The 13,102-nt window shown below is 38.6% G+C and overlaps 1 protein-coding gene across 1 annotated transcript in view; it reads left to right on the top strand.

Annotated features, from left to right (window-relative positions):
* LOC109055630 (nuclear pore complex protein Nup133) overlaps window positions 1-11,245 on the top strand; it is a 14,057-nt gene extending 2,812 nt beyond the window's left edge. The window contains 24 exon segments of the mRNA XM_042717336.1: window positions 1-94; window positions 178-282; window positions 360-491; window positions 1,174-1,344; window positions 1,419-1,574; window positions 2,651-2,721; window positions 2,832-2,979; window positions 3,056-3,206; window positions 3,290-3,441; window positions 4,319-4,410; window positions 4,486-4,643; window positions 5,393-5,487; window positions 5,576-5,800; window positions 5,886-6,006; window positions 6,850-6,948; window positions 7,475-7,765; window positions 7,890-8,023; window positions 9,517-9,675; window positions 9,793-9,928; window positions 10,158-10,276; window positions 10,360-10,440; window positions 10,524-10,597; window positions 10,683-10,771; window positions 10,991-11,245. The exon segment at window positions 1-94 is cut by the window's left edge and continues 10 nt beyond it. Coding sequence (XP_042573270.1) covers window positions 1-94; window positions 178-282; window positions 360-491; window positions 1,174-1,344; window positions 1,419-1,574; window positions 2,651-2,721; window positions 2,832-2,979; window positions 3,056-3,206; window positions 3,290-3,441; window positions 4,319-4,410; window positions 4,486-4,643; window positions 5,393-5,487; window positions 5,576-5,800; window positions 5,886-6,006; window positions 6,850-6,948; window positions 7,475-7,765; window positions 7,890-8,023; window positions 9,517-9,675; window positions 9,793-9,928; window positions 10,158-10,276; window positions 10,360-10,440; window positions 10,524-10,597; window positions 10,683-10,771; window positions 10,991-11,127 — 3,190 coding nt within the window. The 3' untranslated portion in view covers window positions 11,128-11,245.
* The last annotated feature ends 1,857 nt before the right edge of the window (window positions 11,246-13,102 follow it).

Below are 13,102 nucleotides of genomic sequence, written 5' to 3' on the forward strand. Positions count from 1 at the left end.
GATCTCTGTGAAGGTGGAGGCGTCCGGCTGGGCCTGGATGGTTTGTGGAGAACGGCTGATCATCTGGAAAGTGTCTCAGACGTCTGTGGCAAAGGTCAGAAAGCGGAACGATTGCTTGGAGCAGAATTTGCTGTTATACTTTGCTGTACAAACATTGTGCTCTTGCCGTCATTGCAGCTGTCGGTGTGTAAAGACCTCCAGCTGCCCTCCAGTGAGTTTGTGTACAGCGCCGATCTCATCTCCATCACTTCCTCCAGTCCACTGGATTCTGCCCCCACTCAGGTGAGGTCATGCGTCACTGAACATACTATCAGTGGAGATTTCTGATGCAAGCATGAATGCATGTGTGTTTTTCACAGGCTATCAGTGCACTGGCTGTGTCTCCAGACGGTTCGGCTCGGTTTTGGCCCAGTCTGGCTCACGACGGGACTTACACTGAGACGTCTCTGGATCTGGGCGGACATGTGTGCAACTACGTCGCAGCAGTAAAGGTGTGCAATCAGGCAGAACGAGGAGTGCAGAAGCTTTTATTTTCATTTCTCCTCTAGGGCTGGAGAATAATTCAGCATCAGTATATATCGTAGTACATTTTTTTTCAATAACGGTGACATGATTTTTAAACACATTTCTGATATCTCAATATAAATTACCAGTGTTTACCATGCATTGATTTATTTGTAGGCGTTAACTTCGTTGAATAAACATGAGCACTACATGTTTCAAAATCAAAACGCAGAGCAGGTGTTTTATAAGAATGCATCTTTGAAAGGAACCAGTTGTCTTCAGAAAAGTTTAGATGGCGTTTTCATTTTATCTGACAAAGTTTCTTGTTTGCATGAAGGCTAAATACAAATAAAAGGTGAACATTAATTTATTTGTACCATTATTATTTCTAAAATATTATATAGTTTTATAGGAGGAGGTTTCACAGACTTGGCAGATTCATTTTTCATCCGTTGTGGGCGTTTTTAGTAATACATTTATTTTGTATAGTGCCTTCAGAAGGGTACTTTCTCAAATGCTTTACAACACAAGCAAACACGACAGTCTGAATTAGAACACAAAAATACAGAATGACAATCAGTTAAAGGCTTTTTATTATATTGTTTATATCTATATTGGAATTATATATACGTCTCTTCTTCCATGAGCTGTTTTCTCTCGCTGTTTCAGGGCGGGAGCTTCATCGTGTCATCGTACCGCGGTCACCTGCTCCGGCTCGCTCCGGACTCCTCTGGTAAACTGCACCAGAGACCGGTTCAGCAGGGTCAGGGGATGCTGTCCGGCATCGGACGCAGGGTTTCCAGCCTGTTCGGCATCCGCGGCCAGCCGGCCGACCTCACAGTCAGTACCGTGTGTTGTTTAGAGGTGGAAGCAGATCGTGTGTTCAGACTCTGACGGGGTGTCTGGCTCCTCAGGTGTTCAGTGTGCTCTGGGTGAAGGAGACCGGCTGTCTGTACTCTCTCGGCTCGTGTGGCCTCAGTAAATGGGAGGTGGATGAGAACGGTGAGACGCAGGTGTTGAGCTGGAGCACCAATCAGATCATCACAGACAGCATCACCGACGCCATCTGGGTCAGAAACCTAATTCTAGAATTAACATGCTCTTATGAACATCTGATATAAAAAAATCAGGTCATGGCAAAGAACCAGAGCAGATTTTCAGCTTAAAGGGGTCAGGGTTTTCTTTCCACAAAAATGTTTTCAACGTTGATAATAGTCAGAAATGTTTCTTGAGCAGCAAATCAGTATATTAGAATGATTTCTGAAGGATCATGTGACACTGAAGACTGGAGTAATGATGCTGAAAATTCAGCTTTGATTGCAAGGGGGAAAAATACATTTTAAAATATAATCATATAGAAAACAGTCATTTTAAATTGTATGTAATATTTCACAGTATTAAACTTTTTACGGTTTTTATCAAATAAATGCAGCCTTGTTTAGCATTAGAGACTTTATTTTTTTAAACACTTTTAACTGATAGTGTATAACAGTAAAGGTTTTGTGAAAAAAGGGTCATGTTTGTTTTCTTTAATGCCCATTTTCTACCCGTTTTCTGACTTTTAGAAATATTTTTTGCTGCTGTGCCCCAAATGCCCTATTTGCATGTGAAACGAGCAACACAGCCTTTATATTTTTTATATTTTGTATTTTATTTTAGTGCTCAGTGTTTTTTATTTTTATTTAATCTCTTATGATCACCAGGGCTGCATTTATTTGATCAAAAATACAGTAAAAACTTTAACATTTTCTATTTGAATTTCATCTATGTATATATAATTTATTTCTCTGATCAAAGCTGTATTTTCAGCATCATTACTCCAGTCTTCAGTGTCACATGATCTTCAGAAATCATTCTAATATACTGATTTGCTGCTCAAGAAACATTTTTTCAGTGTCACATGATCCTTCGTGTTGAAAACAGTTTTTTTTTTTGTGGAAACTATAATGCATTATTATTTTCAAGGTTTTTGCCAGCTCTAAGGAGCAGATTTGAAATCTTTTGTTACATAATAAATGTCATCACTGGCACTTCTTTTGTTTCGATTGAATGCATCTATGCAGGTTCACTGGCACTTTTTGCATCTATGTGGGAATATGTCATAAATAGATGTGTGCATATGTAATATCCTTTGCTTGTCTTATAGGACTCAGAAAGTAACTACTCCGAGATCAAGAAAGGAGTGAAAGTCTCTTATCTGGACATGCAGTACAGCAAGTGAGTCTTTTGAATATGAAATCAAATAATCCTCAGATTAATTTTTAATGCACAGACAGTACATGCAGGATTGGCAGTATCATGCAGTGACATGTTGTGTGTCTCTTCAGAGCGGGGCTGGTGGTGTTGGCAGCGGCGTGGCATCCGGGCGACACTCCATGTGTGGCGTATTTCTGCCTGGTCACTCTTGCAGAAAGCACTGCGCCGTCCCCAGACCTGCTCACTGTGGAGGTCACCAAATACAACCCGCCCTTCCAGGTACAGCGTTCAAACGATCGGAGTCTTTAGACTCAGCTTCCTGGATAGTGAACTGAACTCTGGTTTTGTCCGTCAGAGTGAGGAGGAGCTGCAGAAGACACGTTTGGTGTTGCCTGATCCGTCGAGTCCAGCGGCGTACCTCTATAATGAGGAGCTGGTGTTCACCTGCAGCACTGGAGCTGGACGCGGAGGACTCGCCGAGGAGAAGATCTCCTTCAGCTCTCCAGGTGCAGCACTCAGACTGAGAAGACAGATGAAGGAGCTGGTCTTCCTCCTGTAGTTCATCTCCGTTGTTTTGGCTGTTGTGCAGGGGACCGTATCCGAGGCGGTGGGGTGTGTGCCGGTCTGCCGGTGTTTTTCTCTCAGAACAGCGGGCTGGTTGCTGTTTTAGCGAGAGAAAGTGCTTCCCTGCTGCCTGAGACCATGGAGGACTCGCTCTGCACCTCAGTGGCTGGACCTGAGGTCTGGACCCAATTCACTTAAAGGAGGCCTAATAAAATTTTATACACAATTTTTATACATGTTAAATTATATATATATATATATATAATATATATATATATATATAATTTTTTTTTTTTTTTTTTTTTTTTTTTACATTGTATGTTTTTTTTTGTGTTAGATTATATATGTATATATTTTCTTATATTGTTTGGTGTCTGTTGAATTATTTAGAAATTTTATAATTTAAAAAATATAAATATTATGTCATTTTGAATTTAGAAATCAGGATTTATTTTTTCTTTTCAGGGCACTTCATTACAATTTATAATGTTATAAATGTAAAATTATAAATATTGTTAAAAAAATGACATTTTGAATTATTTGGCAGTTTTTTGTGATTCATGAACTAGTATCTGGCAAAAATATCAAATTTATACGTATATAGAAATGTATGTTTTAATTTATTTAAGTGACTTGAAATCCGGATTTTTTTTTATTTATTTATGGCACTTCATTATAAATTGAAATGTTATAAATGTAAACATTTATTATATTTTAAATATTTTATGAATTTTTGTGCATTCGTTAACTAGTTTCTGGTAAATTTTATGTAATTTCTATGTATGTAGAAGTTTACAATATTTTAATTTAAGTTACTAAAATATATATATATATATAAAATATTATAGTTTTAATGTTTATTGAGTATTTATGAGCTAGTCTCTGGTAAATATATAATTTCTATAACTAGGAAAAAAATAATAATTTAAAAGGATTAGAACTATTTGGGTGATTTTTGTCTATTCATGTACTAGTCTCTTGACTATATGTAATTTATCTGCATGTATGTTTACATTAATAATGTTTTAATTTATTCAAGGAAGTATCTTTTCAGGGTACCCCGTTCGAGACACCACCTAAAACACACATGGTGGCTCAGGAGGACAGAACGAAGCTGCTGAAGCAAGCGTTCCTGCAGTTCTGCCGGTGAGCTTCCTTCACTTGTGTTTGTGACTATTGAGTCAGTGACTGACTGCGGCTCACAGACGCTCTGCTCTGCAGTCATGATCCGGTAGGAGCTCAGAGCATGGTGGATGAGCTCTTCCCCAGCGACGGAGAGGGAGCTGCAGAGCTGGATGCCGTCGTGACCCAGATTGACCTGGATCTGGTGGACGACTTCCCTGCATGTGACCCACGCTGGGCCGAGTCTGTTCCTGACGGTGAGTGTTTAGAACGCTGGTTCGAGTATTTTTATGTTTGTGAGAAACCATGAAAGTGTATTTTGTGTTAATTTTATTACGTATTTTATTAATTATTTTTATTAATAAATCATGTTTATATTTATGTAATTAATACATTATATTTACACAAAAATCAATTGTTTTCCATAATTAATTATATGTATTATTATATATTATTTAATATAAATCATTAAAAAAAAATCCTCTTAAAAGATGCAACATATTTAATATACAATTCCTTTTATTTAGTAGAATAATCTTTTTTTTTATTTTTCCTGAATATATGAGCCAACTATGTCACAAAAAATCGGACACATTGTGTTTTTTTTTTTGGTTTATAGATATTTTGTAAATTTCCTACTGTAAATATCAAAACTTAGTTTTTGATTAGTAATATTCATAATTTGTACAACTTTAAAGGTGATTTCCCCAATAATATTTAAAAAAAAATTGCACCAGATTTTCAATAGTTGTATCTCAGCCAAATATTGTCCTATCCTAACAAACAATACATCAATAGAAAGCTTATCTATTCAGCTTTCAGATGATGTATAAATCTAGATTTCGAAAAATGTACCCTTATGACTGGTTTTGTGGTCCAGGGTCACATATGTGTTGTCACTTGTGTTAAAAAAAAAAAAAAAAAAAAAAAAATTGTAAATCCAGAGGTAAAAGATGTTAATTGTGGACCGCGGTGGATTTGTACGTTTGTGTGTTTTGTCCTGTAGAGGGCGCTGGATTTACACTGACGTCACTGATCCTGCTGCATCAGTTGGAGGATAAGATGAAAGCTCACCGCTGCCTCATGGACTTCCTGCTTCAGGTTCCTCATCAGACACACAAGCTATGAGACACTCTTTCATCCTCCTCACAGTCTTTAGCAATGCCTTTTCTTTCTGTCTGCTCTACAGACGGGTCTTCTAGACCGCCTCACTTCCACAGCGGTGCACATGTCCCCCATGGCCACGCGACTCTTGCTATGCGAGCATGCGGAGAAGCTCTCGGCCGCCATCGTGCTGAAGAACCATCATGCCAAGCATCCAGAGCTGGTGAACACGGCCATCCTGTCAGCCCTGAAGAAGAGCAACACCGACATACCGTCCAACCTCACGCCCGCGGACGTGTTCTTCAGAGAGGTGCCAGACTTCAGCACCTTGATCATCAAACTGGAACAGAGAATATATGTATTTTCTCTGCTTTATCTCATGTTTGTGTCTCCAGGTGTCTCAGATCTCCTCCATCTTTGAGTGTCTGTTGGATGAGGAGGAAAAAGCTTTAAAAGAGCATTCGGATGCCGCCAGGTGGGCCGAGGTGGTGCTCAATGTCAATGACATTGTCAAGGTGCACAGCAGTTTTTCTGACTTATTAATTGCTTCATTCAGATAATCTTGAATCAGTGGGCCAGGTTGAACATAACTAGTTACTTGTCGTTTTTATCCAATAAAGAGAGAATTTTTGTGAAATATACAGTACTTTTTTAATTGTTCATGTAGTATTTATCTTCTGCTCACCAAGGCTGCATTTATGTGCTCAAAAATATATTAAAAACAGTCATATTGTGAAATAGTATTACAATTCAAAATAACTCTTTTCTAGTTGATTATATTGTAAAATGTTATTTATTCCTGTGATGCAAAGCTGTATTTTCAGCAAAATTACTCCAGTCTTCAGTGTCACATGATCTTCAGAAATCATTGTTGACAAAAGTGACAGTAAAGACATGTATAATGTTACAAGATTGTTGTGTATTTTGAGAGTAATTACTTGTGTATTGTTTGTAGAGATTTCTATTAAATCAATCCACAAAAATAAAAAAAATATATATATATATATATTAATTAATAATTTAATTTCTTTTTGTTAAAAACTATGGAAATACTTTAATAATATATGAATATAAGAAAATCAATGTTAAATATATTTCATTAATATCTTAGATGCCTCTTAATTTTGACCGGCCCAAAAATACATTTTGTTAAATATTTTTTGTCTCAAATCTTTCAGTGTCCACCTCACAGCCCACAAGATTAAAGATTAAAAGTTTGACATCCTTAAGGCTAATATACATAGACTTAAAGCCACAAATCCTCAATATTAAATTCACGGGGCGCGAAAGAATATTGTACACATCATCTTCCTGGTCTCCGAGTTAGAGAGATGAATAATCATCATGTTTTGTGTTGAGATATGCTCCAAGCAGCAGCACAGTACCGAGAGACCAAAGCATCTCTGTACAGAGCGCCAGAGAACTGCAGCCCGGAGCCAGAGTACATCCCATGGACAGGTAAACACACCTGACGGGACTCCTCCACAGCACTATAAACTAGCGATGTAACGATTTTAATTTCATCTTGTCTCTAAACGATGCATATTAAAGTAGTGTTCATAAGAGCAGCTCAGCGGTAACCCAGGAAACACGATCATTGCTGTTCATATGCGCCACCTGCTGACAGAGAGTGAATCTGCATCTCATTCAGCTCGTCTGCTATTGCATTCAGATATGTTTTATGTAGTATAGTTTCACAAAACTCCATTCTGTTTTTGCTTCAAATTTCGAAATTATACAGTCTTGGATCATGATTAAATGCAGTGGTTTCCTTTAATTTTAAATGGAAAGAACACAGACAAAGCTTTATTTTAATTAAGTTTCGTTATATTTCAGTTTCACAAAGAAACGTGCAGCAATAGCCTAAGAAAAGGACACATTTTAATTTACTGTATGATGTCTTCGATCTCATTTTGTTATAAAAAATCGTGAATCGAATCATGCTTTGATTTAATCGTTGCATCCCTACTGTAAACACGAGCAGCTTTTAGTTTTATGTAGGGTCATAGTTACTTCCTCTTAATCGTTGCATCCCTACTGTAAACACGAGCCGTCATCATGCGGCAGCACGAGCTGATCCTGCACGCGGCGTATCCTCACGCAGACGTGGAGGTGCGCGCCGTGCTGAGCGAGCAGCTGGTGGCGCTGTTGGACTCTCTGTTGAGCGGTTACGTGGCTCAGCTGACGTCTCTCCGCCGTGCCGGACATCAGGAGCGCTACGTCACGCTGGAGAACGAGTACACGCAGAAACGCTCGGAGCTGCTCGCACCTCTCTGTGAGCTTACATTGGTGTTTTTGTCTCAGTCAGATGGTCTCTTCCTGTCTGTGTGGCCAGAATAAGCTGCAAAGCGGAGCAGATTATGTGCTTAATATATTTGTGTTGTCTGTGATTGTGGCAGTGGAGTTGGGTCAGCATCAGTGGGTTGCGGCGCTGGCGGAGAAATACTGTGACTTTGACATATTGGTGCAGTTGTGTGAGAGGACGGATAACCAGAGTCGACTACAGCAGTACATGGTCAAATTCGCTGATCAGGTAACAAACCCACCGGCCCAACAACACAAACCATGTTAGAGTTCGGTTATCAGGACTTGAATGATGCATTACATGGTAAAAGTGACAGTGAAGACATTTTTAATCTTAGAAAGATTGGTATTTAAAAACAAAACTCTCTTCTTTTGAACTTTCTTTTCATCAAAGATTCCTGAAACAGTTTATCACTGTTTCCACAAAAACTGTTTTCAACATTGGTAATAATCAGAAATTTTTTGAGCGGTAAATCAGCATATTAGAATGATTTCTGAAGGATCATGTGAAGGCCTTTCCACACTGAGCGCAAAAAGGCGAAATAAATATATCGGACGTGATGACGCGCTGGAATAAAATAACAGATTCCTATGGATGCTTCCACATAGACCATGAACAGTCGCGCGCCAAAAATGTGAATGTTTTTTTTTCGAACCAGTCCGGCGAATCTTTTCAGTTTCGCAAAGTGAAAACACAGGCCGTCCAATAAGATTTGAGCATTACATCACATTACAATCACTCGACTGTATTGAGCACGAGTGTGTAAACACAGAAATAAAGTTTTTTTAAATGTTTTTATTAGGATATTTGTATTTTTATAACAATAAAGGATGTTTATGGGAAATGACAAGCAGGAAGCGTTCAGTTCATTATAACATACAAAGAATGCATGTCTGCCTATTATAGAATCAAAATCGATTTTAGATCAATCAGAAGTTATTACAAGCACTCGATGATGGTTGACAGTGGCGTTTGAGCAAAAACATTAATTCCATACATTTTGAAATGTAGCTTGTTGGTAATTGTACCTCTTATTATATTTTCTTGTAAGCATTATGGATAGTTTGTGTTTCTGAAGAACCAAAAGTTATTTATCTTAATTTAATGCTGCATATTGAGCAGCGGACGATGGTAAAATGTTTTGCTTTTTGTTGTATTTTATCGTGCACGTGTGAATTAGCAGAAGGTGATTACTCGTTTTGCACTCGGTGTGAAATAAACGTTCATCAGCGATTCGCATCGCGCTCAGTGTGAAATGGCCTTGACACTGAAAACTGAAATAATAATGCTAAAAAATTCAGCTTTATGATCAGAGGAATAGATGACATTTTAAGATCCGTTCAAATAGGAAACTGTTATTTTAAATTGTATATAATATCATATCATTTTGATATAATAAATGCAGCCATGAAGAGCATAAGAGGCTTCTTTCACAAACATTTTAAAAAATCTCAGCAATCCCAAACTTTTAACCACTACTATATTATCAACAGATGCTTCTGGATAGTGTAGTTTGAAATAGCTTTTGGCTAGTTATATAATATTGCACTATATATAATATTGGAATATTCGTAGAACGGTCTTTTGTTTAATTAAAGAGTATTGCACACGGACACTTTGAAATTCTTGCAATGCAGTTCTGAGAAAAATATACTGAATCACAGTTGTTTACGGTACCTGTGCCAAATGCATTTACTGACAGCTCTCCCTGTTTCCTGTAGAACTTCGCTGACTTCCTGTTCCGCTGGTACATGGAGAAAGGCAAGAGAGGGAAGCTGCTGTCTCAGCCAATAGCAACACACCAGCAGCTGGCCAGCTTCCTGCAGGCTCATGATCACCTCAGCTGGCTGCATGACATACATGTGCAGGACTATCAGCGAGTAAGAGGAAAAAGGAATCAAATAAATACATATTACATTTTTATTATACACTAAAGTGCACACCACATGGTTACTGTCACTTGTAGTGTTAGAAATGCTTTGTTTTCTTCATGAAAGGCCCATCGTACCCTGTACAGTCAGGCCAACACAGAGACTCGGTACTTCAGCAAGAAGAAGACCCTGCTGGCCCTCAGCAAACTCACGGCTCTGGTGTCAGACATGCCTGAAGCTGTGCACCGCAGACAGCTCAACGGTCAGTCATGTGCACTCACATGTGTTCGGATGCATGTAGACAGAGAGTAATGAAAGTTGATACTCAGTTTATCAGGCCTAGTGATTAGTACATTGAGCTGTGGTGCTCATGCGGGCGACATGGGTTTGAATCGGACCTGCATTTCCCTCCCCAAGTAATCTCTTGAGCCTTAAATATTTCTGATATATAATTGTTGTCATCTGGTGTTTTTTCATGTGTGTTGGTGCAGATATAGTGGAGCAGGAGAGGTTTCTGCTTCATCAGGAGACTCTTCCTAAACAGCTGCTGGACGAGAAGCAGCTGGACCCAGACAGCATGCCTTTACTGAGCCCTCGGAACCTCATCGAAGTGAGTAAACCACAAAATATACTGTGCTCATGCACTTCCTCCTCATTTCTCTTACTTTATGTCTGTCTATTCCTCGTCTCCAGCTGTACATCTGCAATGAGAACCGTGGAGCCAACGAGTACGACTTCAAGAAAGCTCTCGATCTGCTGGAGTACTTGGAGGAGGTATCTGTAAATAATAGACTACAGTAAAAAACAAGTTACTTTCCTGAGCACGTATGTTTCTGATGTGTATTCGTCACCTGTAGGAGGACGCGGTTGATACTGATGCCCTAAAACGGGAGATCTTCAGTAAAGCCTTGAAGAAAGACTGGAAGGAGAGGTGAGCATCTCAAAACTCACTCCAATGAGGTTTTGTTTTACTTGGCTAATGGTCTTGCAATGACTGGCTGATGGATTGGTTGCAGTTGGGCGTCGTCTGATGATAATGACGATCCTCTAGAAGCAGCCAGAGACAGCACTTTCGTCAGGATCCTACAGAAACTCATTCAGGAAGGTACAGGGACTCTGCTAATCACACACACAGTTGTTCTAGAAACTTGTTTTGAAGTTTCAAAGTGGTTTAGGCTTATTTGAGACTTGCTTTTAGCAGATATTAAGTATACAATATAACATCTTACATCCAAAGCATTGGCAACCCTACTTTAGGACATACAGTGATTGAATTACTATGCAAAAGCTGCTTATACAGTCAGAGTGTGTTTTGTGGCCACAGGTGTTTCTCTGCAGTCGTACCTGCCTGACGTGAAGGATCTTCTGCAGGAAGACGAGCTGGAGAGTCTCAAATCGAAACCGTACTTTGAGTTCCTCCTGCGAGCCAACTATGAGCACTACCTGGAAGCTCATATATGACATTACTTCCTGTTTCTACTTACTGTTTCCTTGTTAATATTCCAACTTTTTTTCGTACTGTTTCATAAAAATAATAATAATTACATGTTTTCTAAATAAACTGTATTTCTGTCATTGACGGCAGACAGTTCTTGATGGTTTTCTTCTGCTGCGAGACAAAGATAGAAGGAATAACAAAGCCAAATAGTGCTCACCAAATGGAGATGTTAGCTTGGGTTTTATGGTGTTTTCTTAAAGATGGTGAACCCAAATATATTTAGATTGTTAGGCCACACTCTAAGATGTCTGAACGTCATTGCATTAGATAACAAAATGCCAAATTTACTCTGCAAAGGTGACGCAGAAGCGCTTTTGAAGTAGCATAAATGCATTTTATTCAGTAATTACAACTGTATGCTCTGATACTAGGGGCTGGGGAGGGTCAAAGTAGGCAAAATAAGTGGATTTTATGCAAAATTGTGTCTTTATATTGAATTTTGAGCTGGCACAAAGTTGCATTTAAAGTGACCATTTTATAAAAGCACATGCACAAGACATTTCACAAAAAGATAATTTTGTGAAATGAAGCTCCTGTGTGTTTGTCATTGATGGACTGTTCAGTTGACTTCATGCATCACCAACACTAGTTTATAAAATTTTTAAATCATGCACAAATGGTTTAGAAAAGTTTTGGTTGCATTTACTTGGTTAGATCTACACTCTTCAAAATAAACGTGCTTCACGATGCCATAGAAGAACCTGTTTGTCTAAATGGTTCTATAAAGAACCTTTAACATCTGAAGAACCTTTCTGTTTCACAAAAGGTTCTTTGTGTTGAAAGAAGGATCTTCAGATTAGAAAAAGGTAAGAAAGAGATGATTCTTTAAAGAACCTTTGACTGAATTGTTCTTTGTGGAACCAGAAATGGTTCTTCTATGGCATCACTGTGAAGAACCTTTTAAGCACCTTTATTTTTAAGAGTGTAATACAGACAGTAAGTGTCCAAATTGGGCAAGGCTTTATTTGAGAACGTCTTTTTGTTTTCTTTCACTCATCTGTCGCTCCCACTCAGTCTTCCTCCTCTCTGTCCTCCAGCAGCTGGTGTGAGAAGAGCAGCTGAACTGATGGAGAAGCAAATGTCTCCCCTGAGCTCCTAAAAATAGGGAAGAGAGGGTAAAATTAGTGGTGTCCGCAGTAAATAAGCTGCACTTTACGGGGCTTCTCTGACAACCTATATGGGGTGAGAGCCTCTGGAATCCGTAAGGACACTAGATAAACTGTCTGGAATTAGAGGAGGAAATATGATACTCACTTGTTTATGATTCGGCATAAGGCTTGGCACCAAACTTCACGGAGAAGCCCATAGGGTTATGCTTGTTTAATGGTCATCTAATGACTGTCTTATTTAATATACATCTCCAAATAAAAGAAGGTAAAACCTCATTATAATATCCTGTTCTCAGAAAGGCAGAGAGGGTTGCTTAGTGTCTATTTTGATAATATTGATCATTGGTGATACTTCTTTACAAAATTGCCAACTGATGAACAAGCTGAAGAAAATACATTGCCATCTTTCTGTTGATGATGATGGTATATTTTAAAGGCCTAATATGGTGACTGCATTGTTTGGTTATTGACATCAGGCTTAAGTAGGAGATTTTCTAAGATTCACCTCCCCTTCATCCAGTTTCTGCTTCTGTGGCTTTCTATGTTGAAAAGAACACTGTTATCCCAGTGACTAAACGCCTAATTTATTTCAGAAATGATGTTTATAGGCTTGACATTGGTCAGTTCATGCAAACTAAGCCACTTTTTGCCAGTGCAACTGACTTTCAAAAAATGGCCCAATTTATCTAATTTTGCCTGAATTAATACACTGCAAAAATGTACATTTTAGTCACTCCTGGTTTCACTGTCATCATTTCAATTAGTCTATAATATCTAAATGTGACCCTGGAGCACAAAAGCAGTCCTAAGTAGCATGAGTATATTTGTA

This window comes from Cyprinus carpio, chromosome B1 (assembly GCF_018340385.1).
Source record: "Cyprinus carpio isolate SPL01 chromosome B1, ASM1834038v1, whole genome shotgun sequence".
NCBI lineage: Eukaryota > Metazoa > Chordata > Actinopteri > Cypriniformes > Cyprinidae > Cyprinus > Cyprinus carpio.